This window comes from Equus caballus, chromosome 11 (assembly GCF_041296265.1).
Source record: "Equus caballus isolate H_3958 breed thoroughbred chromosome 11, TB-T2T, whole genome shotgun sequence".
Taxonomy (NCBI): domain Eukaryota; kingdom Metazoa; phylum Chordata; class Mammalia; order Perissodactyla; family Equidae; genus Equus; species Equus caballus.
Window position 1 is genome coordinate 58676746 of NC_091694.1, and position 25051 is coordinate 58701796.

At 45.2% G+C, this 25051-nt stretch overlaps 1 protein-coding gene across 17 annotated transcripts in view; it reads right to left on the bottom strand.

The window, feature by feature from the left end:
- SPECC1 (sperm antigen with calponin homology and coiled-coil domains 1) overlaps positions 1 to 25051 on the bottom strand; it is a 283675-nt gene that overhangs the window by 181845 nt on the left and 76779 nt on the right. For all 17 annotated transcript variants that reach the window (XR_011423520.1, XR_011423521.1, XR_011423522.1 and 14 more), the window contains exons 2-3: positions 12381 to 12547; positions 2957 to 3092 (exon numbers count right to left, since the gene is read on the bottom strand). Coding sequence is in view for 12 of the 17 variants with exons in the window: in XM_070228265.1 (XP_070084366.1) it covers positions 2957 to 3092; positions 12381 to 12547 (303 nt within the window). In the remaining 5 variants the exon portion in view is untranslated. The remainder of the gene's footprint in view (positions 1 to 2956; positions 3093 to 12380; positions 12548 to 25051) is intronic.

Genomic DNA, 25051 nt, shown 5'->3' on the forward strand with positions numbered 1-25051 from the left:
CCGGGGTTCGCAGGTTCGGATCCCCAGCACAGACCTGCTCCACTCATCAGCCATGCTGCGGAGGCATCCCACACACAAAAGATAGAGGAAGATTGGCACAGGTGTTAGTGCAGGGCCAATCTTCCTCATGGAAAAAAAGGCCCTTCCAAGGCCAAGACTACAAATTGTTTTCTCTTTATATTTTCACGGCTTCACTTTTTAATATTTAAATCTTTTTTTTTTTTTTTTTGGAAGATTAGCCCTGAGCTAACTACTGCCAATCCTCCTCTTTTTGCTGAGGAAGACTGGCCCTGAGCTAACATTCGTGCCCATCTTCCTCTGCTTTATACGTGGGACACCTACCACAGCATGGCTTTTGCCAAGTTGTGCCAGGTCTGCGCCCGGGATCTGAACCGGCGAACCCTGGGCCGCCTGAGAAGCGGAACGTGTGAACTTAACCCCTGAGCCACCTGGCCAGCCCCAATATTTAAATCTTTAATCCACTTGGAATTTATTCTGATGAGAGGAATGAGATAGTGATCCAGCTTTATTTTTTCCTACAGATTCAATCAGTCGTTATTTTTGAGTGCATTATCCATCTTCATATAAAATACCACCTTTATTCTATACTAAATCCTCTGGTGTATTCTGGACTTTCTCCATTGTCCCACTGAACTGCATTTCTTCTCGAGTTCTGAGATGCTTAAGGTTACTGCTTTGATTACTACTTTTCAGAAATTTCCTGGTTATTCTCGAATATTTATTCTTCTAGATCAGGGTTTACCAACAGTGGCACTATTGACGATTGGGCTGGATAATTCTTTATTGTGGGGGCTGTCCTATGCATTGCAGGATGTTTAGCAGCATCCCTGACCTCTACCCACTAGATGTCAGTAGCACTCCCCTAGTTATGACAACTAAAAATGTCTGCAGATATGCCAGCTGTTCTCTGGGTTGGGGTGGAAGGCAAAATCACCCCGATTGAGAGGCACTGTCTCAGATAAACCCAGTATCATTTTATCAGTGTCTCCACTCCCAGATTCCCACTGATATTTTAATAGGGATGGAAATGAATTTGTAGAATAATTTAGACATCTTTATTATATTTAATATATTATGCTTATTAATCTTTATTATACTTAATCTTCCTATCCAAGAACCATGTATGTCCTTCTACTTATTTATGTCTTCTTTTATGTCCTTCAGAAGAGTCTTAAGATGTTTTTTGTAAATATAGGCTTTTGTAATATTAAGTTTATTCCTGGGTATTTTACCTTTCTCATTCCTTTATAAATGGGATCATTTCTTATGTTATTATCTTTTCTAACTAGTTACTGATAAGCAAACTACTCACATTTTATATTCTACAACCAGCCACACACTGAACTCTTATTGTATCTAATAGATTTTCAGGACATTCTAAGTTTTTTCTAATGCTACAATTTTCAGGAAATTCTAAGCATTGTTCTAAGCATACAATGTTATTATCTACATAAAATCATCATTCTGCTTCCTCATTTCCAATACTTATACAGCTATAACTCTTCTGTCTCACTGCCTTGGTTACTACTTGCAGAAAAATTTGGATGACAGTGGTGATGGTAGGCAATCTTGATTTTAACGGGAATACTTCAAGGATTTCACCATTGAGTAGGATGCTGGCTTTGGTTTGAGATACATATATTTCATATCACTAAAGAAGTATCTATGCATTTATAGTCTACCAAGTTTGTTTTTAAATCAGAAAGATTGCTACTTCTGTCAAATGCACCCTCCATTTCTATGGAGATGACCAATGGTTTTTCTTTGGTCTATTACTACTGTAAGATAGACTATATTCCTACACTTCCCAACATTAAGCCATTCTTGGATGGCATAAAGCCACTTGGTTGTGATGTGCAGTAGTATTCTTTTAATTTCTTGTTGAATTCTATTTGCTAACATTTTGATCTCACATTTTGCACCAATATTTGAAAGTGAGATCATTCTGCCATTTTTTTAGTGGAGCTTTGTTAACTTTTGGAATTACTGTTAGGCTGGCTTAATAAAAATAAGCTGTACTTTCATTTCTTTTATTTTTTAAACCAAATGTGTGTATTTAGTACGAAACAAGTCTTTAAAATAGTAAAACCTCTGTGTAGAAGTACAAGGCCATTACCCCTACATCCAAAAAAAGCCACTCTTCATAGATTCAGCTTTTTGAAAGCTGAATAAATTAAAATACACCTTTGGAAAGCTAATATGGACTGTGATATTTTATGTAGAGTACAAAAATCTAAGTATACCACCATGCAACCTCTATTATAAATTAATAGTGACATATTCAGCTATTTTCCCATTAGACAATTTAGCAATACACGGAGAGCTGCATTATAAGAGTTAGACATGGAAAGCTTAGCTTTCTCATTTATGTGGCTCCATAAGAAACTTAAATACATTCTTTGATGTTTTATGCTTCTCATGCTCTGAACTCAAATATAATGGTTAAAAAACCCTTTTCTGATTCTCAAAAAACTAGTAACAGTGAGAAAGTTCACAGGTCCCAGCAGCCACTGCCATCTAAGTGACTCAGCGCAGCCTTGATGTGAGGCCCTCCCCGTGTCCCACAGGATCCAGGAAGAAGGCTGTACTCCTGCCTCTGCCAGAGACCTACAGACTTCATCCGCTCATCCAATGTACACTGCAGCAAGACAAGCCCAGAAGACACACCGCCCCGCCTGGATCTCAAAAGGATTTCAGAACACACGGTGACAGATGGACAACTAGAGTGACAGAAGGGGCCACAGCACTTCCCATCACCTTTTTGTTTCTCATCTACCTCCCCACCAGATATAAACTCCCTGAGGGCAGGGACGCTGTCGCCGAAAACACTGCCTGGCGCAAAGTGCTCAGTACATGTCTGATGAGGGAGGGATGCATGACTCACTGAAGTGCTTTCCTATGGCCAAGACGAACGGCCCGCCTGGCTCCCTCCTACCTGAGTTGCTCCTCAGGCGGCCCTCTGCGAGCTCGGAGATGGCTCCAGCTGTTGAAGTCTTTTTCAGGCGAACGACTCCAGAAGCGGCAGTACTTCCCGGTTTGCTGAGCATGTCCTCACTACTGGCCCTCTTGAGCTAAGAGAGAGAGAGAGGGAAAGAAAGAGGATGAAGAGGTACATTTTCAGTAAGGAGTGCTATGAACCAAGAAAACACCTGAGCAGTACCACCTGCCCAGAAGTTAAGATGCAGTAACGGCACTTCGAGGAGCACAACATCTGAAGTGGAAAAATGCAAGGCTAGACAAACTCGCGTCTGTCGTCCATAGGTCAGAGCATGATTTTCCATCACCGTTTCAAAGAATATTATAAGATTATGGGTGAATATTACCCACCATGTCACACTTCAAATAATGAGTTGAGAAAAAAATATGCTTTCCTGGTTAAAAAAAAACACTTTTTTTAAAGAACAAGAGCTGATGAGAAAAGAACTGTGCGATAGATGCACAAAGGCAGGATAGGGCAATGCAAAAAACTTCAAGGACAACAAAAATGGCTTAAAATATATGTCTGGAGGAAGTAGAGGGAAGAGAGACACACAGCCTCAATAGCCACCATGTGCTCTACACGGAGCTCTGTGTTTGATCTCATACAGACAACGTGGTCAAAGGGAAGGAAGGGAGTTTTCTGGAGGCCAGAAGAATGCTGTTAACGGATGACAGAAAGAAAGCACGAGTCCCCCACTGCTTTTCTGCTTTCCTCCCTGTCATGAAAGAGGAGACTAAACATTTGCTGAAAGGTACTGAAGTGTAAGAGGGGGACCCCTGAATGAGCTCACACTCCTGGCCCAGGTAAACTACATTCAAGATTAATGAGAAAAACTGCAAATAAACTCTCTCAACCACTGTCAATCTCTTTAAAATATATTGCTGAAGAGGATAGAGACTGGAAGAAGACTGGAGACAGGCAGGTGCCCAGAGCCATCAAGAATATATCTGGGGCTGGCCCCGTGGCCGAGTGGTTAAGTTCGCGCGCTCCGCTGCAGGCGGCCCAGTGTTTCGTTGGTTTGCATCCTGGGCGCAGACATGGCACTGCTCATCAAACCACGCTGAGGCAGCGTCCCACATGCCACAAGTAGAAGGACCCACAACGAAGAATATACAACTATGTACTGGGGGGCTTTGGGGAGAAAAAGGAAAAAAAATAAAACTTTTAAATAAAAAAAAAAAAGAATATATCTGACATCTGGAGAAAACAGGATGAAAAAGCCCCCAAATCAACAGAGACACGGAGCGGGCAGCCCCTGCCCACCGCACAGCTCCGACCTCCTCCACTGGTTTCAGGGTCATTTACTGAAGGTAAGAGGTTTAAATATTTGCACAATTGCAAAAAACATTTTCCACGTTCGCATTGTTTAAATTTCACAGTATTATTACACACACCCCAGAATGGCCTGAAAGAGAAAAAAATACCAATACAAAGTATCGGTGAGGTTGTGGAGCAAGCAGGACTCTCACGCTCTGCTGGCAGGGGGTAAGGTGGTAAACACTTTGGAACACTGGCAGTATCTGCTAGAGCTAAATATCTGCACCCTATGATTTAGCAATCTCATTCCTAGTTCTATACTCAAGGGAAGTGAGTACACAGGTTCATCAAAAGAACGTTCATAGCAGCTTTATTTATAAAGGCCCAAAACTAGCACAACCCAAATGTTCTTCAGCAGGAAAAGGGGTAAATTGAATAGTGGTGCAGTACACAATGGAAACTACACAGCAATAAAAAAAAAGAATTGTGATATACTAATAAATGGTTGCATCTCACAGATATTATACTAAGTGGAAGAAACCATATATACTGCCTGATTCCATTTATATGAAGTTAAGAATCAGCAAAAACAAATGATAGTGATAGAAGTCAAAATAGTAGTTACCTGTCGGGGAGTTACTGACTGGGAAGGAAACTTCTGGGCTGCCAGACTGTTCTACATCTTGACCAGGTGGTGGTTATACAGATAGAAACGCACGTAAAAATCCAATGAGCTGTACAGCTAAGACTGAGATTTTTACATACTTTGACTTACTTCATTGTTTATAAGCTATATCTCAACAACAACAAAAAAGAAAATAGGAGGAGTTATAATTTGGGCAAAACTCTGGTTCCACCCCTGCAAATGCTAGCCGACATTTTTTTTCTTCATTTTTCCTCATTGTTATTTTAAAAAATTTTTTATTGTCGTAAAATACACAAAACATAAAATGGTAACAATTTACCATTTTAAGTGAAGAGTTCAGTAGCATTAAATACATTCACAATATTGTGCAACCATCATCACCATCCATCTCCAAAACTTTTCCATCGTCCCAAACTGAAATCTTCTTTTTAAACAATAACTCCTCATAGCCTACTTTCTAAAAAACGGAAGACGGGGAAAGTCTTAATATTAGCCAAGCAATCCTGGTCAGGATCTTTAAACAAATTATTAATTTTAAAAACAAATAGCAAATATTGAAAGGATGATTTGTGTGTACTTCCAGTTACTAGATGTGAACAGAACCAAATTTTCTGGCCAACAGCATTGACTCCTAGTTTAACAACAGGACTGAATATGACACATGCGTTGATGCAGAAGTCACCTGACTGCCCTTCTCACAGGGACTCCTGCCTCAGAGTAACAAAGGGTCCTACACCCAAGGTCTCAGCCTCTCAATTACCCACCAGGTCACCAGTGTAACACGTGTTTTAGTACTACATGAGAAGAGTTCACAATGTCAGCAACTTTTTCTCAATAGAAAAAACCATTATTTGCTCCTCCTAAAAGCATGTCCAGGTGTCTCCCTGGGTCCCCAGAGGAAAATCAGTTCTGATTTTAGACTTTGAAAATTCCCCAGACAACACCTCAAAGGAAAAGAGAAATTGTTGTAGTTAAGGGAATTCCTAACACAGTAATGCAAATGATATGTACTCCGTGCTGCTTTCCTCTCTCTGATTCTCTGACATTACTAAAGTCAGTAAGTCTGATGCAAAGAACCGTGGAATAACCAAACTACAGCAAAAGGCTCAGAGAGCAAAGGCTCGGTATGCAAACCAGAATGGGGAATCCAACAAATGAGAGGACCCCTACCTGGGCCAGAAGTGAAACTGCCTCCTGCAACCCCACCACAGCCTCCACCCACCCCCGGGGTGCCCCCATTCCCACTTTCCAAAAGAGCTTGGTTCTTGGTGAGATAACAGCCACAGGCAACAGAGGATGACAGTTGGCAAGCAGTGGGAAGACTTCCTCCTTCGTGGTCCCGCTCTGTACTATAAATAGATCTGATGCTGCCCTTTCCAGGCAACAGGATGAGTAAGACGCGCTCCAGGCCAGAAGCATGCCATTTCCTTACCACGCAGCATGGGGAGTTCGGGCGGCAGCAAAGCCTGTACAGGGAGCACTTCATTTCCCAGCACTTTCCACATGGAATTCCATTTGAGAAAGATTTATTGCTTAGAAGCTTTCCCAGGAGGCAGGACATAAAGGCTAAAAACTGATCCCCCCGTTCTCTGAAGCAAGCAGCTGAAGTTATTCTCCCTCTGTCACTATTTTTTGGATGCAAAATCAGATACGGAAAACTACTAGTCTCAGTTACTAATTCTTGTTCTTTCTCTGTTCACGGCTGCATTTTCGGCTTTGTTTCCTGGGATCAAATGCCGCTTCAGCACTACCTGAGATTTCTGGTTTGTTACAGATCACAATGAAGGTATGCGCTTCAGTGTTGCTTTGATACGTTTAATAAGTATTTTCACTAACGGTTTCACTGATATTTAAGCTGCTGAGCACCTGCACGTGAAAGCTTACAAAGGGAACAAGTTTAAATAGCTCACAGATTAACGTAACTAAGAAATTCCCCTCAATTCCACAAAGATGGGGGGGTACCCAAAGCTCTAAAATCAATACACACAAGAGAACCTCGTCTTTAAAAGTAGAAAACATGTTATGGTTGGAGCAGTGGTTCTCAAACTTGAGTTGCATCAGAATCCTTGGAGGGTTCATTAAAGTGCCAGCTGCTGCCCACACCCCAACCCCCAATCTGCCCACCACCGTCACCAAGTCTGATTCCCTAGGTCTGGGGCGAGGCCTGAGAATCTCCATTTCTAACAAGTTCCCAGGAGATGCTGGTGCTGCTGGTCTGGGGACCACACTTCGAGAAGCAATGGTTTAGAGCAGCCCTGTCAATGGAAATATAATACGAGCCACATATGTAGTTTTATATTGTTTAGTAGCCACATTAAATATGTAAAATAGGTAAAGTTAATTTTAAGAATATATTTTCTTAATCCAATAAATTCAAAATACTATCAATTGATGTAAAACACATTAATGAGGCATTTTACATTTTTTGGTACTAACTCTTCAAAGTCTGGTGTGTATTTTACACTAACAGCACATTTCAGTTTTGACAAGCCACACTTCAAGGGCTCAATTGCCACATGCGGCTCGTGGCTATGGCACTGGGCAGCGCAGGTGTGGAGCACTCGCTAAGAATGATAATCCAAGACTGACTGGGTCTCCAAGACTCATATGGAACACGCCTAAACGATAAGACTCTGTTTTCTGGGGGTAGAGGGCCCTGAGCACACCTCCCCCTCTCCCAGCTACAGGAGACCGGGCAGGGACAATGCACAACTCACACCTAGCCAAGCAGAGACTTTTCCCAATTTTTTGTACTTTTGTTTTTTTTAAACAAATCAGATAGGGCTGGCCCTGTGGTCAAGTAGTTAAGTTCACACCCTCTGCTTTGGCCGCCCAGGGTTTCGCCGCTTCGGATCCTGGGCACGGACATGGCACTGCTCATCAGGCCATGCTGAGGTAGCATGCCACACGGCACAACTAGAAGGACCCAAAACTAAAATATACAACTATGTACTGGGGGGCTTTGGGGAGAAAAAGCAGAGAAAAAAAAAAAACCCCAAAACAAATCAGAGGTAAGCAAAGAAGCAGCCAGGTCTTTCACAGGATGTGGGAGACTTGGGCATGCGGGCAGCCATGCTTCATAACACAAGATGAAGGAGGCTAGACATCAGCAGGCGACAGAGAAGCAGAGGGGCAGAGGCAAGTGGGGATGAGCATTCCACTCCCTGGTCCCGGCCTCTCTGGGCCCCAGTCTTGCACCTCCATCCTGCCTAGTGCGTGGGAACCTTACGATCTGTTTGGCATATTTCTTTTCTGCTGAAGCAATCTCATGCCAATGCTTTGTCATTGGCAACCAAGAGAGTCCTGACTAACAGACCTGGGCCTTATAAACGGCCAGAATGAAGCGGCCTGTCTTCATTGGAGCGCTCCAGGTACTGTCCTTTCCTGGGCTGGGCTCAAAGAGCACAAGGAAGACTTACAGGAGCATCCCCTGTCCCATCTGGGCTCCTGGTCCCTCACCGGGTTCCGTCACTGCTCCTGCAAGCTTGGACCAGTATTTGAAGTAGGGTATTTCATTCTATTTTGGTGGACATGCTTCAGTTTTCCTATTTTTGACCAGTCAAAACATATCTATCCACCCCATATGTATCCATTTACTATAAAGCAAATATAGTAAGATGTTAACTGTAGCATCTTAGCGGCGGAATGCGGGTGCTCACTGTATAATTCAACTTCTCTGGATGCTTGCAATTTTCATAGTAAAATACTGAGGGCAACAAATTTACTTGCCTTTCTGTCCATCACCATTTCCTCTTTCTCTTCTGTTCTCTGGATTTTTAGTCTTCCTCCTCCTCCCACAACCATAGGAGGAAGGGATAGATGGTCAAAGCAGAGACACATGACAAAAGCCAGAAAGGTGTGGGCATGGCACAGCTCTTTCTGCTACCCTTCCCTCAAACCCCATCATTCTCCTCTACAGAATTAGGCCTGGAGATCCCAAGAAAGAGAAATGACAGCAAAGTCGCTAACACGAATATCTGCTTTTCCCCTGTGGAACAAGTTTCCAGAACACACACCTATCATCAGCAAGAGCGGCCAACATTTCATTGTCCTTAGGAAACACTCCTAAGCTTTAGACTTTTTTTATTAACACTGCTTTTAAAAATATTTCAATATATTCTGTAAGCGCTAATGATCTGTGATTGGAGAAATGTATGTATTAATTTAAAATGTAAATTAAAGATGTCTCCCAAATGTACCATAGGTCAAAGATTATAAAAATAAAAATCACAGAAATAATGGTCAAGTCCAGGATAATAGGATAATAAACAAAATTATGTGTAGGATACTTTATCCACACTTACTCCTCATGGCAGGTAAGATATTGCCTTCATCTCAGAGTTCAGGACAGTTACATAGCTTGCCTGAGGTTTCACAGCAGAGCCTGGATCTCAACCCAGCCTAGTCTGACCCACTCCAAGACTGTGCTCTCCAGTACCAACATTCCATCACACTACCACTCCCAGAAGAACCGGTGTCCTTGGGCATTCAATAAATACTGAGTGCCAGCCAAGCGGCAAGTGCTCTTCTAAGCGTGAGGCACAGAGCTGTGCAACAACCAAGAAAGCAGACAGCCCCTGCCCTCACGGGGCCTACATTCCAGCTGCTGGGAGTCAGACACTAACCAAGCAGGTGTGTGCCATGGTCCTAAGAGCCAAGAGGGAAAATAAGGCAGGGCAAGGAGGCCACCGGGCACTTTACCTAGAGCCATCAGGAACGATCTCTGATAAGGTGACATTCGAGCACAGACTTAAAGGAGGAGAAGGGGCAGACACGCAGGGATGGGGGGAGGAATGTTTCAGGCAGGAGAGCAGCAAACACGCTGCTGCAGAGAGACACGCTGCTCGCCTGAGTGACAGCACCACTCAGCTAAAGAACACAGTGTGACCAGAGCTCAGGGAGCCAGGGCAGAGGGGAAGGCGATGACATCCAAGGGGGCATGGGGCCCATCTCCAGGGCATCACTGGCCATTTCAAGGACTTCACTTTTCACTCTGAGTGAATGGAGAGAGCCCCTAGAGGGTTTTAAGCAGAGAAATGATGTGATTTATGTGTTAAAAGGACCATCCTGGCTTCTGCTGAAAATGAAATATAGGGTGCAAAGACAAAAGAAGGGCAATCATTTGGGAAGCCCATATAAGGAAGGTGATGGCATGACCCAAGTGGTCCCAAAGGAGGCAGTGGGAGGTGGTTGAGTTGACATCTATTTTTAAGGTAGAAGCAATGGCATTTTGCTGATGCACTGTGGGACGTGAGAAAAGGAGGGTCCACGGGCTCTGGCCTGAGCGACTGAAAGGACAGAGATGCTATCTACTCAAATGGGGAGAGTCACTAGAAGCAGGTTTAGGGGGCAGGAAAGATGGAGAGGAAGGGATCAAGATTCATTTTGGGGGCTGGCCCCGTGGCCGAGTGGTTAAGTTCGCGCGCTCCGCTGCAGGCGGCCCAGTGTTTCGTCGGTTCGAATCCTGGGTGCGGACATGGCACTGCTCGTCAGACCACGCTGAGGCAGCGTCCCACATGCCACAACTAGAGGAACCCACAACGAAGAATACACAACTATGTACCGGGGGGCTTTGGGGAGAAAAAGGAAAAAATAAAATCTTTAAAAAAAAAAAAAAAAAAAAGATTCATTTTGGATGTTATACTCAAGGTGCCTTTTAGACATCCAAGAGGTGATGTCACAAAGGCAACTGGAGGGGTCCTGGCTAGAGACAGAAATTTGTATGTCATTCATATCTTGTATTAAAATTCATGAGAATGGACACTATCACCTAGAACAACTGTTCTCAATAGGGACAGTGCTGTCCCTCAGGGAGTGTGTTGGAAATTTTTGGGGGCATTTTTAGTTGTCACCATGACTGGAGGTGCTACTTATATTTAATGGGTGAGAGGATGGGGAATCCAGATGTCCTACAATGAATGCGACAATGTTGCACAAAGCACTGTCCCGCAGGGGCCAGCCTGGTGGCGTAGTGGTTAAGTTCGCGGGCTCTGCTTCAGCGGCCCAGGGTTTGCAGGTTTAGATCCTGGGCACAGACCTAATACCATTCACCAGGCCACACTGTGGGGGCGTCCCACATAAAACAGAGGAAGATTGGCACAGGTGTTAGCTCAGTGACAGTATTCCTCAAGCAAAAAGAGGAGGATGGGCACAGATGTGAGCTCAGGGCCAATCTTCCTCACACACAAAAAAAGAACTGTCCCACACTCCTCACAATTTTCACATATTGCACAGACATTCACAAAGGTGGTGCACCTTTTTATCATTATCTGGGGCTAGAGCATCCCTTTGTTTTACATATAAAAACAATGTACTTCTTGCACAACTTTAAGATACACTGAAGTTTCTAAGCACAAGTCAAGACTGCCCTTGGGTTCAGAGGTTTACCAAGAGTGTTCACCATTTCAAAACAATCAAGTCACTCCCTCAGTATCCTTCATGGTATCTGAGTCATGGACACGACAACCCTGAATCGGTCTGCATCACAGCTGTCACATCCACGGTGCTGTAAGGAGCACCTTAGGTCCTTCAGCACAGTCATGCTCAGGCATATGCAGATGGAAATAGGGATTATTTGATTATGAACTACTTTCCTTTTATAGTTAGGATATTATATTGACTTCTCAAACGTATGTGTGTAGGTAGGTTATGCTATCTCTGAATCTCATCTCAGGGTAGTAAAAGAGGCATTGGGTGTGACATAGTAGTTAGACAAGAGATGAAGCCCAAGGACTGTGCCTCAGTCCCACCTGACGTCAGAGACCCAGGTGATGAGGAGGAGCCAACAACAGAGACTCTCAGGTGCTGCCCGGGAGGGAGGGAAAACCGAGAGAAGCAGCACTCCTAGATGGGGCACAATCAACTGTGTTAATGCTGCGACCACCAAGCAAGATGAGCATGGAGAACTGACAACTGGATTATTGGGATTGTGGAGATCGTTGGTGATCTTTTTTTTTTTTTTAAAGATTTTATTTTTTCCTTTTCTTCCCCAAAGCCCCCAGGTACATAGTTGTACATTCTTCGTTGTGGGTCCTTCTAGTTGTGGCATGTGGGACGCTGCCTCAGCGTGGTTTGATGAGCAGTGCCATGTCCGCGCCCAGGATTCGAACCAACGAAACACTGGGCCGCCTGCAGCGGAGCGTGCGAACTTAACCACTCGGCCACGGGGCCAGCCCCTCGTTGGTGATCTTGACCCCCATCTGTGGGGTGCTGGGGGCAAAACTCTGGCTGGAAAGTCCACGTAATCCAGGGTAGGGGATCTTAGTCTCTCTGATAAATGTTCTGCAGATTTCCTTTCTCGACCCCAGGGCACCCAGCTACCCGCTCTTTGCTCTGTTCCTTTAGGTCAAGATATGCTGGTTCTCCCGGGACCCTGCTCAGAGCCTCTTTTCCTGCCTTGCTTAACGCCCTCTTCAGTCTCCCAACCCAGGGCTACTGGGGCGCGAGCAGCCCTGCCCTGTGGGTTTCAGTCGGTACCTTGCTGAGTCGGGACTCAAAAGCCAAAGAAGTTGAAGATTTAGAACTCTTCATGCCGGAAGAGGCTGCGGGGAGGGGCCGTGCACGCTCCGTCCCATGGCTCCCAGCTTTGATGACTGGACTCCAGGGCTTGGCTGCACTCCTCATCTTTGTGCTACTGGGTCTTTCTGTAGAAGAGCAGAAAAGAAAAACGTGTGTCCACAACTGAACCTGGTGAGAGACATCCTGGAGCTTCACCCCCATATTCCATGTTCACCATCGTTCTCGAAGAGAACAGGCACTTATGATTGGGCTGCACATCGAGCATTCTCTCCCTAAGATGGTACCTGTGCACTAGGCTAATTTTACAACTTTGCAACAGCTTTTACCAAACTATTAAAAACATGTGTGCAATATTACTGATGTTCTACAGAAGGCAGAATCTTTCAGCAGAATGATGGCTTCTTCTTGGTCAGGGACGCCTAACACAGTATAATACACCCATACACTATTTCTGTATATCCCCACACAAAATAGGTCAGCTTGAGTCAAGACCTACTATGTCCATAAGCCTTGTAGCTTAAGGGTTGACAATGGCGCAATCTACCTAATTTTTAAATAGACGGAAATGAATTACTTGAAAATTAGACTTCACAGAAGCACAGATTTTTTTCTTCTTTTGGACAAAAATGGATATCATTTAAAAATTAATAGGGCACATTTTAATTGGTCAGACCTGACATTATAGGGTAGACTTACTCCCCTTAATTAAAATATTTTATGAGAGAAAAATTGTGCAAAGTAGCAGGATGCAGTTAAAGACCTAAGGGGAGAATCCGCATACAAAGATATGAAAGGCAGCCTGAGTTTTTTGATCATTCCTGAGCAAGGTGCAGCACCATATCTTAACCTGAACCTGCTTCTTCCATCAGTAGCGCAATGGGACAGGTTCTCACCCAGCTCCAACCCTGACGCAGCCTGTCCCCATGGACTCTAATGACCAAGGGAGTGAGATGGAATACCAAATTCACAGGTAATGCTCCATCCTTTCAAAAAACAAACCAGAGGGGAATGGGGGAGGGGGGAAGGCATAAAGGGGTGATTAGGCACATGCGTGTAGTGATGGATTGAAATTAGTCTTTGGGTGGTAAACAGGATATAATATACTAATAATATACTAATAATATAAGAAATCGAAATAAACTGATGTACATCTGAAATTTATGTTATAAATCAATGTTGTCGCAATAAGAAATAATTAATTTAACTAATAAATAAATGAAATAGAAAAATTAAAAAATAAAAAACCAAAAATGCACTTTAAAAAAACACTAATAGGTGAGAGCTAATTCCAGTGGCCACACTCAAGGACCTAGGGGTCTGAAACTGACTGCCCCCCCTGAGGGGCTGCAGCTGGCGCTAAGCAGCCCTGGGCCTCCTCTCCCCTCACCCACATCCCAGTCCACCCCATTAGACACCTAGGAGAAAAACAACAGGTCACCTCCTCAGCCTTGCTCATAGAGGAGGCTGTGACCTTCTCCTATTCTGGTCTCCTTTTCCCGGCTGGAGGAGACCATTTCAAGCGACAGTGCCTCTCAGCCAGACCAACCAGTTTCTGCTCCTGCTGAAAATTGTTAGTAGTGTGTCTGAGAGCCTACCAGGAGCTCACTCGCAGCACTACTGAGCTGGCAGCTATGTGAGTGTGGCAACAGGTGAAAATAGATATTCAAAGACTTTGCAATTTGTTTTCTATAGTGTTTTTCAGAAAAGTTATCCATGATTTCAGTTATATGATTAGTTCAGAAACTTACTAGTCTCAGCTTGCTTCCAGGTATCATGATTATTTCTTTTATTCTGTATTAAAAAAAAAAAAACTTACCCTTCACGTATTTTACTGACATTTAGCACCAATTATTTTTCTCTCTTGACCCACAATTTTTAATAAGCTGGTTTCCACAGCAACAATGATAGAATTCCTAGGTTAAGAACTACACAGTAACTAATTTTATTAGGACTCCCAGCATAAAATGAACCAACATAGCCTGAGTGATTCTTGGAGGGAATTACTGATGAATTTTACCAATTACTACAGAATCAAGCAGTAACACATCAGTCTGACTCATGGAGACAACCTGAATAAAATATCTGTCTAATCAAGGCACCCCTTTACGTGATGGCGACAAGTACTTAGAAATGACTATTCCAGGGCTTACTTTATGAAAACATTCGGTGATTCTGCAGTGCATCTACATTTTCCAGAATCTTCCCAGGTTACCCCTGAAATTAAATGCCTGTTGTTTACTCCAAAAAAAAAAAAAAGATAAGAATATGAAGATGAAAAGCAAGCAGGAAGAGGGTGGAAATTTTTCTTGCCGTCTTTTCCCTAATGTTTCTGGAGTCAAACTCCTTGGAGAAAAAAAAAAAAGCCACCTGAGTCAAAACTCAAGATCTTAACTCCTCTCTCCATCTCTGGCAACAAATCGGACAACCTTCTGGACAGTGCACCCGAAAAGTGTTCAACCATTTTCCAAAGACTGACGAGTTACTTGCTTTGAGGCAAAATTCTCAGGGTTACTTCCTTTGTACCATCACTTTTCTTTATTCTTCTAGAACCTTCTGAACCCAATCAAATTATTCCCAAATGAACATATCTAGAGAACTTTTCTCATCTGGAGCCCTCTTGTTTGCCATGCTACCTTTTCTTGGCTCCCTTCACTCTTTTTTCTCGTTATTTTTCCCAGAGTTAGCCTTTTATTTTCTACCCATCCACCAGCCAGATTCTTCCCTTCAAATTCTACCTTCTTTCAGAATTCAATGTATGTGGAAATGAAATAATTGATGTCCCACTCATGTGAACCAGGAAGAGAACCCTGTAGGTAGGGCAAGTGCCCAGGATGGGATGCCCAGAACAGAAATGGGCTCCGCGGGATCAACGCAGCTTTCCAGGACGGATGAGAGGATGAGAGCCAGCGCGTGAGGCAAGCACTCCGCCACAGCGAACACTGGCTTTGTGCCCTGCTCCCCAGTCCCCAAGGTTTAGGACATTATTAAACATGGGCCCCTCACGCCCCAGCTTGGACCAGCGTCTTCGTAGTGTTCTCCAAATCTTCCAGAGGCTGCCTCTTTCCCCTCGCTCTGCTCCCACCCAGCCTACACTCTTCTGGAACAGACCTCGACAGGTTTGTCCTCAGAGCTGTCCACCCACTGTACTTGGTGGGCTTTGGCCCTGCTCTCTGCCCGCTTCCAGGAAGGCCTCCTGCCAGAAGGAGAGCAGGTGCCCCCTAGGCCCGCTCCTGGCTTTTGGCAGAGTTTCACCCAATCTGCTTCCTCCACAACCCTCCTCTCAGCCCTCACCCCTGGCCTGGCTGTCTGACAGGGAACCAGTTAATTACGTGAATACTGCAGTGACATGAGAGCGACTATTCCACTCGGAGCCTGGCAAGGCACTGCTGAGTACTCTCCGTGGGTGTCTCTAAACCCTTACTGTAACCTGATGAGTTAAGTGTCACCCCCATTTTACAAATGGGGAAACTTTGGCTCAGGGAGGTTAAGCAATTTGCCCAAATCACAGAGTTTATGATAGAGCTGGGATTCAAATACAGTTTTAACTGGCTCTTAAACACCAGGGACGGATAAGGCCTTTCTGAACAACCTTTGCTCCCATGGGGAAGCAGGAAGGCTTTCGGATCCAATGCTCCTGGTCCAAACGCAGCTCCACTGTTTACTGCATGAGCTCAGGCACGCTTTTTGAATACACTGTGATTCTCAACATCTTCACCGAATAAAATGGAGTTACTAGTGCCTATTTCACAAAACGGGGAAGATGGAAGAAGAACATGCATGTTGAGGGCTGGGCACTCAGAAGGCACTCAACAAATATTAGCTGCTTTCCCAACAAACACTGTTAACTGTGTTCAGTGGAGGGCTGCTCTGTTTTATTAACTCAATAATACACAGTGATGGACCAAGTAAACCAAGGTTCAGTGGCAGGAACTACACAGACACACCAGATTTAAGGAAAGCGCTCTTCTTGTACACGGAGTGGCCTGTTTTCATTTGGAAACGTGAAGAGAGAAAATAAACTCAAGGGTTGCTTAACAACAGGATACATTCTGAGAAACGTGTCGCTAGGCGATTTCCTCGTTGTGTGAACATCACAGAGTGCACTTACACAAACCTAGATAGTATAGCCTACCACACACCTGGGCTGTGTGGTACTAATCTATGGGACCACCATCGTATACACAGCGTGTCACTGATGGAAACGTCGTTATACGGTACACGACTACAGAGAGGAAAATAAACACAGACAGCAGGCACCCTACCGTCATTAGAATCGATCCCAGCCTTAATACATCCTAGCTGCTGAAAGCTAAACACAGGTGTGAATGCTAGTAAATAATACTTTCCTCATGGACGTAGATTAGTAACAGAAGACTAATAGATGGGCTCCGGCCAAGTACAAGGAATGAAAAAAAAAAAGCTCTCTCTTATTAATTTCCGGATTTCTGAAAATCCTCCTAAACCATCTCAAAGGATCAAACTGATCAAGGAATTACAGTTAAATCCAGGAACCCACTCCCAGGGGCGTTAGGGAGAGGGTCTTCTCAAGGGTGTTTTCTTCAAATTTTTCAAACATTTTCTTACCAAGCTTTTTCCATCTCCAGGATAGTGTAAGACATGTGTTTACCCGGTAACTCATAAATTGCACGGCATAAAGTGAAGAGGAAGAAGGGAGGAAGGGAGGAAGGGAAGAAGGGAAGAACCATTTGAGGAAGACAGGTGTTGGGCACCAGGGAGTCAGAACCCATGCCTATGTCTCCTGCTCCCCCAAAACGTGTTCCTCTGCTACTTAATCGCTGCCTTCAGAATCTGCGTCGGAGGGGTTATCTCGGGCCTCAGATTTATTACCCTTTCAAGGTAAGAAAACAGGCGACTAGGAAACCATTCTGGACTATCACAAAATAATGAGTCTCTGGGAGTGGGAGAGGGCATTGAGGTCTCAACTACAAGTTACAATAAGCCCCAGGAAGCGGGAAGCTAAAGCATTCAAGTCTGAGAACTAACAAAATAAGAATGTTCACATAGCTCAATCACCAGGGGACTCGGCAGGAAACAGAATGTAAGTGAACAACATGTTGCAAACAGCTAGCTAGAGCTCTTTAGAACACGGCTGAGTTTGCTCTTGACCTCCTCAACAGGAGTGGCTATAAACTGGGGTGGGTGTGGGTGGGTGGATCACTCTGCCCCTGGGAGATATTTGGCAATGTGTGGAGCCATTTTCGATTGTCACAACTTTGGGGGTGCTACTGGGTGGAGCCAGAGATTGCTGCTAGACATTCTACAATTCAAAGGGCAGCCCCTACAACAAAGGAGCATCTGGCCTAAAATGTCAGTAGTTGAGGTTGAGAAACTCAGCTCCAGAGCAAGAACGAGAGTCGTTAAACACTAGTTCTTGGACCGGCACCTGGTCTGTTTCCCATCTACTGCTGAAATGTTAACGCTGAAAATCTGGTTTGGGAGCAGCCGAGGGAATCCCAGACTTCAGCTAGAGGCCACAGGAAACTCTTCAAAGCTTATTATTTCCTGTGGTCCTGAGATGAAAAATCATCCCATTAGTCTTAGATTCCTTCCCAGTAAATAAAGAAAAGAACAGATCTCCACACAGCATGAGAAGAAAAACAGCAAACTAAAATTCATTTATCCCATCAGCAGAAGCGACAAAGAAAATCTAAATGGAAAAGAACATTCGTACATCACTAACCACACCATCTCAATCCTGAAAACATACTTTGAAAATGGAATAAGAACTTGCAGAAACTATGAAACACTGCCACAAGGCAGAGATCGATAAGAGAGTGTAATCTGGAATAAGAAACAGAAGAGGAGTTAAGAAACTAAATATGAAACACGGACCCTAGAGAGAGGCTGTAACCTGGGAGCTATATTGCGACCACAGGCTCAGAATCACAATGGGGCCATCCTTCTGTCACCAAAGCTGAAGCAAGAAGCCAGCATCCCAAAGAGCTGGATGGCCACTAATCAGCAGTTATCTCCTTACCTATAATGTGGCCTCACATCAAAGAACTAAAAGTGAATGAGCCAAGGCAGGAGAAGAGGAGACAGAAATAAAATACTTCAAGAGCTCTTTCTACAGAAATAGTTTTAAAAGATCTATTGAAGAGTAACTAAGAATAAAAACTACAGTGCAGTGCCAAGACTATTCAATGGGGAAGGACAGTCTTTTCAACAAATGGTGCTGGGAAAACTGGACATCCACATTCAAAAGATTGAAGTTGGACCCTTACCTTACACCATCAACAAAATTTAACTCAAAATGGATCAAAGACCTAAATTAAGAGCTAAAACTGTTAAACTCTTAGAAGAAAACACAGGGAAAAGCTTCCTGGCATTGGATTTGGCAATGAATTCTTAGATATGACACCAAAAGCACAGGCAACAAAAGAAAAAATAGATAATTTGGACATCAAAATTAAAAACTTTTGCACATCGAAAGTCACAACGAACAAAGTGAAAAGGCAACTCATGAAATGGGAGAAAATATTTGCAAATCATTTATCTGATACGCAGTTTTCTATGGACCGAATTGTGTCCCCTCCCAAATTCCTCTGCTGAAGCCCCAGTCCCCAGTGCGACTGCATTTGGAGACAGGGCTTTTAGGAGGTAAATGAAGATGAAATGAGGTCACAAGGGTGGGGTCCCAATTCAATAGGATTGGTGGTCTTACTAGAAGAGGAAAAGAGGGAAACCTCACCCATGTGCACGCACCAAAGAAAGCCCACTTGAGACACAGGAGGAAGGCAGCCCTCTGCAGGCCAGGCCAGAGCCCTCACAGGGAAGCAAATCAGCCCAGCACCCCGACCTGGGACCCCAGCCTCCAGAACAGTGAGAAATAAGTTTCTGTTGTTTAAGCCACTCAGTCTGCGATATTTTGTTGTGGCAGCTCGAGCACACTAAGATAGGGTTAATGTCCAGAATATTGAAAGAACTCCCACAATTCAACAACAAAAGCAACCCTGATTTAAAAACAAAGGACTTGAACAGACATTTCTCCAAAGAGGATATATAAATGGCCAGTAAGTACATGAAAAGATGTTCGACATCACTAATCATTAGGGAAATGCAAATCAAAACCACAATGAGATACCACATCATACCCATTAGGATGGTTACTATTTAAAAAAGACAGGAAATAACAAATGTTGGTGAGGATGTGGAGAAACTGGGACCCTTGTGTACTGTTACAGGGAATGTAAAATGGTGTAGCTGCTATGGAAAACGACATGGCCATTTCTCAAAAAATCAAAAATAGAGGCCCAGTCCTGGCGGCCTACTGGTTAAGTTCAGCATGCTCTGCGTCAGCAGCCCAGGTTCAGTTCCTGGGCGTAGACCTACCCCACTTGTCTGTCAGTGGCCATGCTGTGGGCAGCAGCTCACATACAAAAAGAGGAAGAGTAGCAACAGATATTAGCTTAGGGTAAATCTGCCTCAGCAAAAAAACCAAAATCAAAACTAGAATTATCATATGATCCAGCAAGTCTTCTTCTACATATATGCCCAAATAATTGAAAACAGGGTCTCAAAGAGATACTTGTATACCCATGCTCATAGCAGCATTATTTACAATAGCCAAAAGGTAGAAGTAACCCAAGCATCCATTGATAGATGAATGGATAAACAAAACACATGGAATGCATGGATGTGGTATATATATCCAGCGGAATATTATTAAGCCTTAAAAAGGAAGGAAATTTGATACATGCTACAACCTTGAGGACATTATACTAAGTGAAATAAAGTAGTCAGAAAAAGACAAATCCTGTATGATTCCACTTACATGACGTACCTAAAGTAGTCAAGTTCAGAGAGACAGAAAGTAGAATGGTGGGTGCCAGGGGCCGGGGAGAGAGGGGATGGGAGTTATTGTTCATGGGGAGAGTTTAAGGTTTGTAAGATGAAAACAGTTCTGTGAACGCATGGTGGTGACGGTTGCACAACAAAGTGAATGTACTCAATGTCACTGAACTGAACACTCAAAAACAGTTAAGACGACAAACTTCATAGTATGTATATTTTACCACAATTTTTAAAAATGTGATAAGAAAAACAAAACAAAAACTGTAGTGTAGGAGGGAGCTGGAGACTTGCATATCTACTGAGGCGGAAGTATCTTGAGGCATATTATTTATTCAGCCCCAGGTCTGGGCCCTTGCACACGCCCTGCCTCTGCCTGGGACATCAGCTGGGCAACAGGGCAGCTCAGAAAGGAACCCTTTACAAGGGTGTGGGCAGGGTTTGGAGGAGCAACAAGGGAAGGTGCAGAACCCTCAGGCCAGGACCATTATCACCCCTCAGCCTGCAGGAGTCAGGGGAGGAAGCAGCTGGATCCCAGAGAGAGCTGGACTGAGAGACAGAAGCCGTGGCCTTCAGTAGTGAAATGCAACCAACCCATGGAGAGTCAGTTGGGAGGGAGCTGGGGCAAGAAATGCCTCGAACTCATTCTCCCCCTCCCTCCAATCTGCTGCTCACTGGCTCACTGGGGAGGCAGGGAGCCCACTGACAGTGTCCAGGAGCCGGTGGAGAGAGATGAGAGGAGACGTGGAGAAGCAAACAGAGGAGGCTCGGGACAGCCGCCCTGCCCTCTTGGCCTGGCTAAGTTCAATGCCACCTCTGAAGTGAGCTCAAGTGTCTCCCCCTAGACACTTCCCCGAGTCGAGGGGCCCACAGGACTCTGAGACTTGTCTGCTGACTTCCCTGCTCGCAGCTGGCCTTTGAGCCTTTCGCAGGGGGCGGCCTCCCGGCATATGCCCACCTCCGCCAGCCCTAGCACAGCGCACGGCACAGACCCTGCAGGAGCACCGCCTCCCCCGACTTCCCCATTTCTATTATCAGCACCACCTTTCTTGCGCTCTCCCAGACTCGAAACCGCAGAAGCACCGAGGACTCCTCCCTGGGGCCCCCATGTCTCAAAGCCACAGGGCCCAGACTGGGGGATCAGACTCCGGCCGTTTCCTGGAGAGCCCTCCCAAAAGGGCCCACGCAGACCTGGGCGGAAGCTCTCCCCAATTCCTGATGACTCCCGAAGGCTCATCTGGGATTGTCACTCTGTGCTCAAACCCCTTCATTTTAACTTATTGTTAAGCTAACATTTGTGAACACCAACTAAGTGCCAGCAGGACATCCAGCGATTTCCAGAGGTTACTTTCTCTAGTGCTCCCGACTGCCCACGAGGTGGCTGTTGTCACCCACACTTTACAGTCAATGTCAACTGAGACCAAGGAGTTTGCTAACTTCCCTGATGAGGACCAAGCAGCACCATTTCAGGCCGTGCACCCCAGCCTGGGCCCACTGCTCCTCCTTGCTCCAAAATAAAGGACTGCCCAGCTGAGCTCAGCCAAGCCACACTCGCCACTTACGCTGCTGTGTAGTCAAACCTGATTCTTCCCCACGTGGCCAGCGAGCTCATGGTTCTCATCTTGGGGCATTCACTCCAAGACCTTCCTCCGGGCCCTCCCTCTGTGAGTGCTCTATCCCCTTTCTGATGCTCCCACCTCTTAGGCTCCAGAAAATTCTGTGGCTCTCTTCCCTCCTCCGGAACTTCTCTGTCCAGATCTGCAGCCTGCTCCCATCCGAGCCACTCCCATCTCCCACCTGGATACTGCAGGCTGGGACAGTCTCTTTGAGTCTAGCCCCACCCACCTCACTGGCAGGAGCTCCCCCGCTCACTGTGCTTTGTCACTGGAGCTGCTTCCAGCTCCCTGAACACGCCGGTTCCCAACCAAGGGCTTTGCACTCACTGCTCCCTCTGCCTGGAATTTGCTCCGGCTCTTCACACAGTGGGCTCCTTTCCCCTCAGCTGGTCTCTGCTCAAGAGCACTTCTTCCGAGAGGTCTTCTCCTTCCACTGTGTAGAGCAGCTCTCCCAGCCCACCCCGCAGCCCCGTTCATTTCTTCAGAACCTTTATTACCAAACTAAGACTATCTGTCATTGATTATCCATCATTGACTATCTGCCTCCCTCACCACCATGGAAGCTCCGTGCTGGGCATGCAGTCGGTGTTCATAAATGTTAGCTTAAAAATAAGTTAAAATGAAGGGATTTGAGCACGGAGTGACAACCCCAGATGAGCTTTCGAAAGTCTGTTCACCATGATGTACCCAGTATTTACACTGGGCCTGGCACATAGCAGGTGCTCAAGAAATTTTAGCTAGTAAATATTTAGATTCTGCCTTCCACTGAAGAAATGCCTGCAGGTATCTGCCTGCCCCTCCCTCATCAGGCAAGCACACAGGCCCCAGCACAGGGCCCTGCAAACGGGCATCATTCACTAAGTAGATGCTGAACTAATGGGCAAATATAACACAGAACTATAAAACAATGACAATCCTTTTCCTGTAGGACTTATAAATGTCTCCAAACAATCGGGAAAAAAATCCAACCCCAAAATTGCTTTCAGGATGAGAACCCCATTGATATCATAGAGCCTTCCAGCCTTATTACCTTGAAAATAATACACATGTTATGTATAAACGTGAGTACAACAAAAATTAATCTCATTAACTTATAACTTGAGAAACAGTTCCTAGAATTATTCAACACCAAATCTCTAAAATCATCTACTGCTTCACCTCATTTCCTGAATTTATTCCTGAAGGATGTCGTTTTAAATTTTTGGTATACATCCTAGTTTCACAGTAATAGTAAATAATACTTTACATTTTTATGGTTTAACATTTCAGATGTCTTAACTGAAACAATAATAAATGGATTTATGTTAGACGCTTTGTTATAAGTGGTAGCTGATGGTAACCACAGACTTAGGGACCCAATAATTTAAAGTATCAAGTCTAAGTACCTTGTCTTTTATCTAACCTTTTCTGTTTCTTTGTTCCTAACTGAGGCCCCTAAGTCAGGTGGCACCAAGGGCAAAACTCTATGATGTCAGTGGCTCTGATTCCAAGCCAACAGGCAGACCAGTTCTGACTCATTCTGTTCTATTTCCTCTAGAAACAATGCAAGAACTGCCCCACCCACCCAGCAGAACCCCTGTGCCCTCCACCGACACCCTGCAGTGCACTTGCATTACGGAGACCCAGGAGGGAGGGCACAAATTCTCTTCCCCAGCACTGCTGAGCATGGGTGCAAAAAGAGACCCTCCATGACGAGAGCCACTGACCACGGGGGGAGAGGTAGATCCCTTCACCACATCCACTGCCCCCCTTTGCTCAACGTACTTCACTACGCTGGCCTTCTGCCCAAGGAAAACACAAGCAAGGAAGAAGCCAGCACCAGCTCTGCACCCTCGGGAGAGGCAGCCTCCATGTGCCACACTATCTATACTGCAAATGCGACTCAAGAGAAACCACAGAGGGTCATCTCAAGGCCCCTTGCTGAGAAAGTGGCTTTAACAACTCAAGAACGGTGGTGGAAGAACCCCCCACACCCCCTCTTCTGATTCAGAGAGCGGTGGTGTTAACGCTTCCACGCCATCACAGTCCTTTATCACAGTAACGAGCTCTCCAGCCAGCAACGTCCACGAGTTACGTGACGGGACTTCCTCAATGGCTCCTTTCCCCTTTAATACTTTATCCCGATTTCTGACTTTCTCTTCCCTCTGAAAGATATGTACTCCTCTCTACTGGTTCCTCATCACTTACCTGCATCTCACGTCAGAGACAGGCGCCTTCAGGATGCCAAGGGAGGGGTTCACCTGACAAATGCCCAAGTTGTCTCGACTAGTTTCTGTCAGCGTGTATGGATGTCGGGGTGGGGAGTCAGGGAACAACCAATTTAAAAAGCAAAGTAAATTTTGAGCTTGGCAAAATAAAGAATATATATAGGGAAAAAAACAAGACTGGACTCCGGTTTCTCTCTTGCTTCTTGCTCAAAGATGGCGGTCTTCTCCTCTGATATGGTACCATCAGAGTCCTGTGGTTTCTGACAGACTAACGAAGGACAGCCATCAGGTAGAAGAGAATTTTCTATAATGATGACATTATTCTGAAAAGGCAGCCCTAAGTCATGAGAGCTTGAAGAGTTCAGAATAGCAGGGTCTCAACTGGATCCCAACCACATTGAGTGTGCGGCCCAGACATGTCAGGAGGCCAGCTGGGGAGGGCCCCTGGCAGTCCATCTGTCTGAGGAACTAAAGAGCCTCCTGGGAGAACTCTCATCCCCTAAGGGACCAGGGAGGCAGGCAGGAATAGGGCCATCAAAACAACACTGAAATTCTGAGCAAATTCAAGAAATTCTGAGGTCTCCCCACATATCCACCACGTCTCTGGGGATGTACTGAATACTTGGCTCTCTGGCAGTTCCCAGCTACAAAGAAACCCTGGCGGTTTCGGGGCCCAGTGGGGTGGAGAAGGTAGCAGTGTGCAAGGGCCAGGCTCCCATCTGTGGCCCCAGGAGCTGTGGAGAGGTGTCTGCAGGAGAGTGAGCGGTGAGGCCTTGGGTGCACAAGGCACGACAACAGAAGCCATCCCAGAAAGGGCCCAGGGGATGGAGAGAGGGGAGCAGGGGAGCGAGAAGGGAGAGGTTGCATAGGAGCTGAGCCGTCAGCAGTCTGCGTTCACTCCTGGGACCACCAGAAAGAAAAGAGGGGAAGAGAGAACTTTCCTGGAGCTTCTACAGATGCAGAGGGTGCAGGGACCTAACTCCTGCCTGCACTG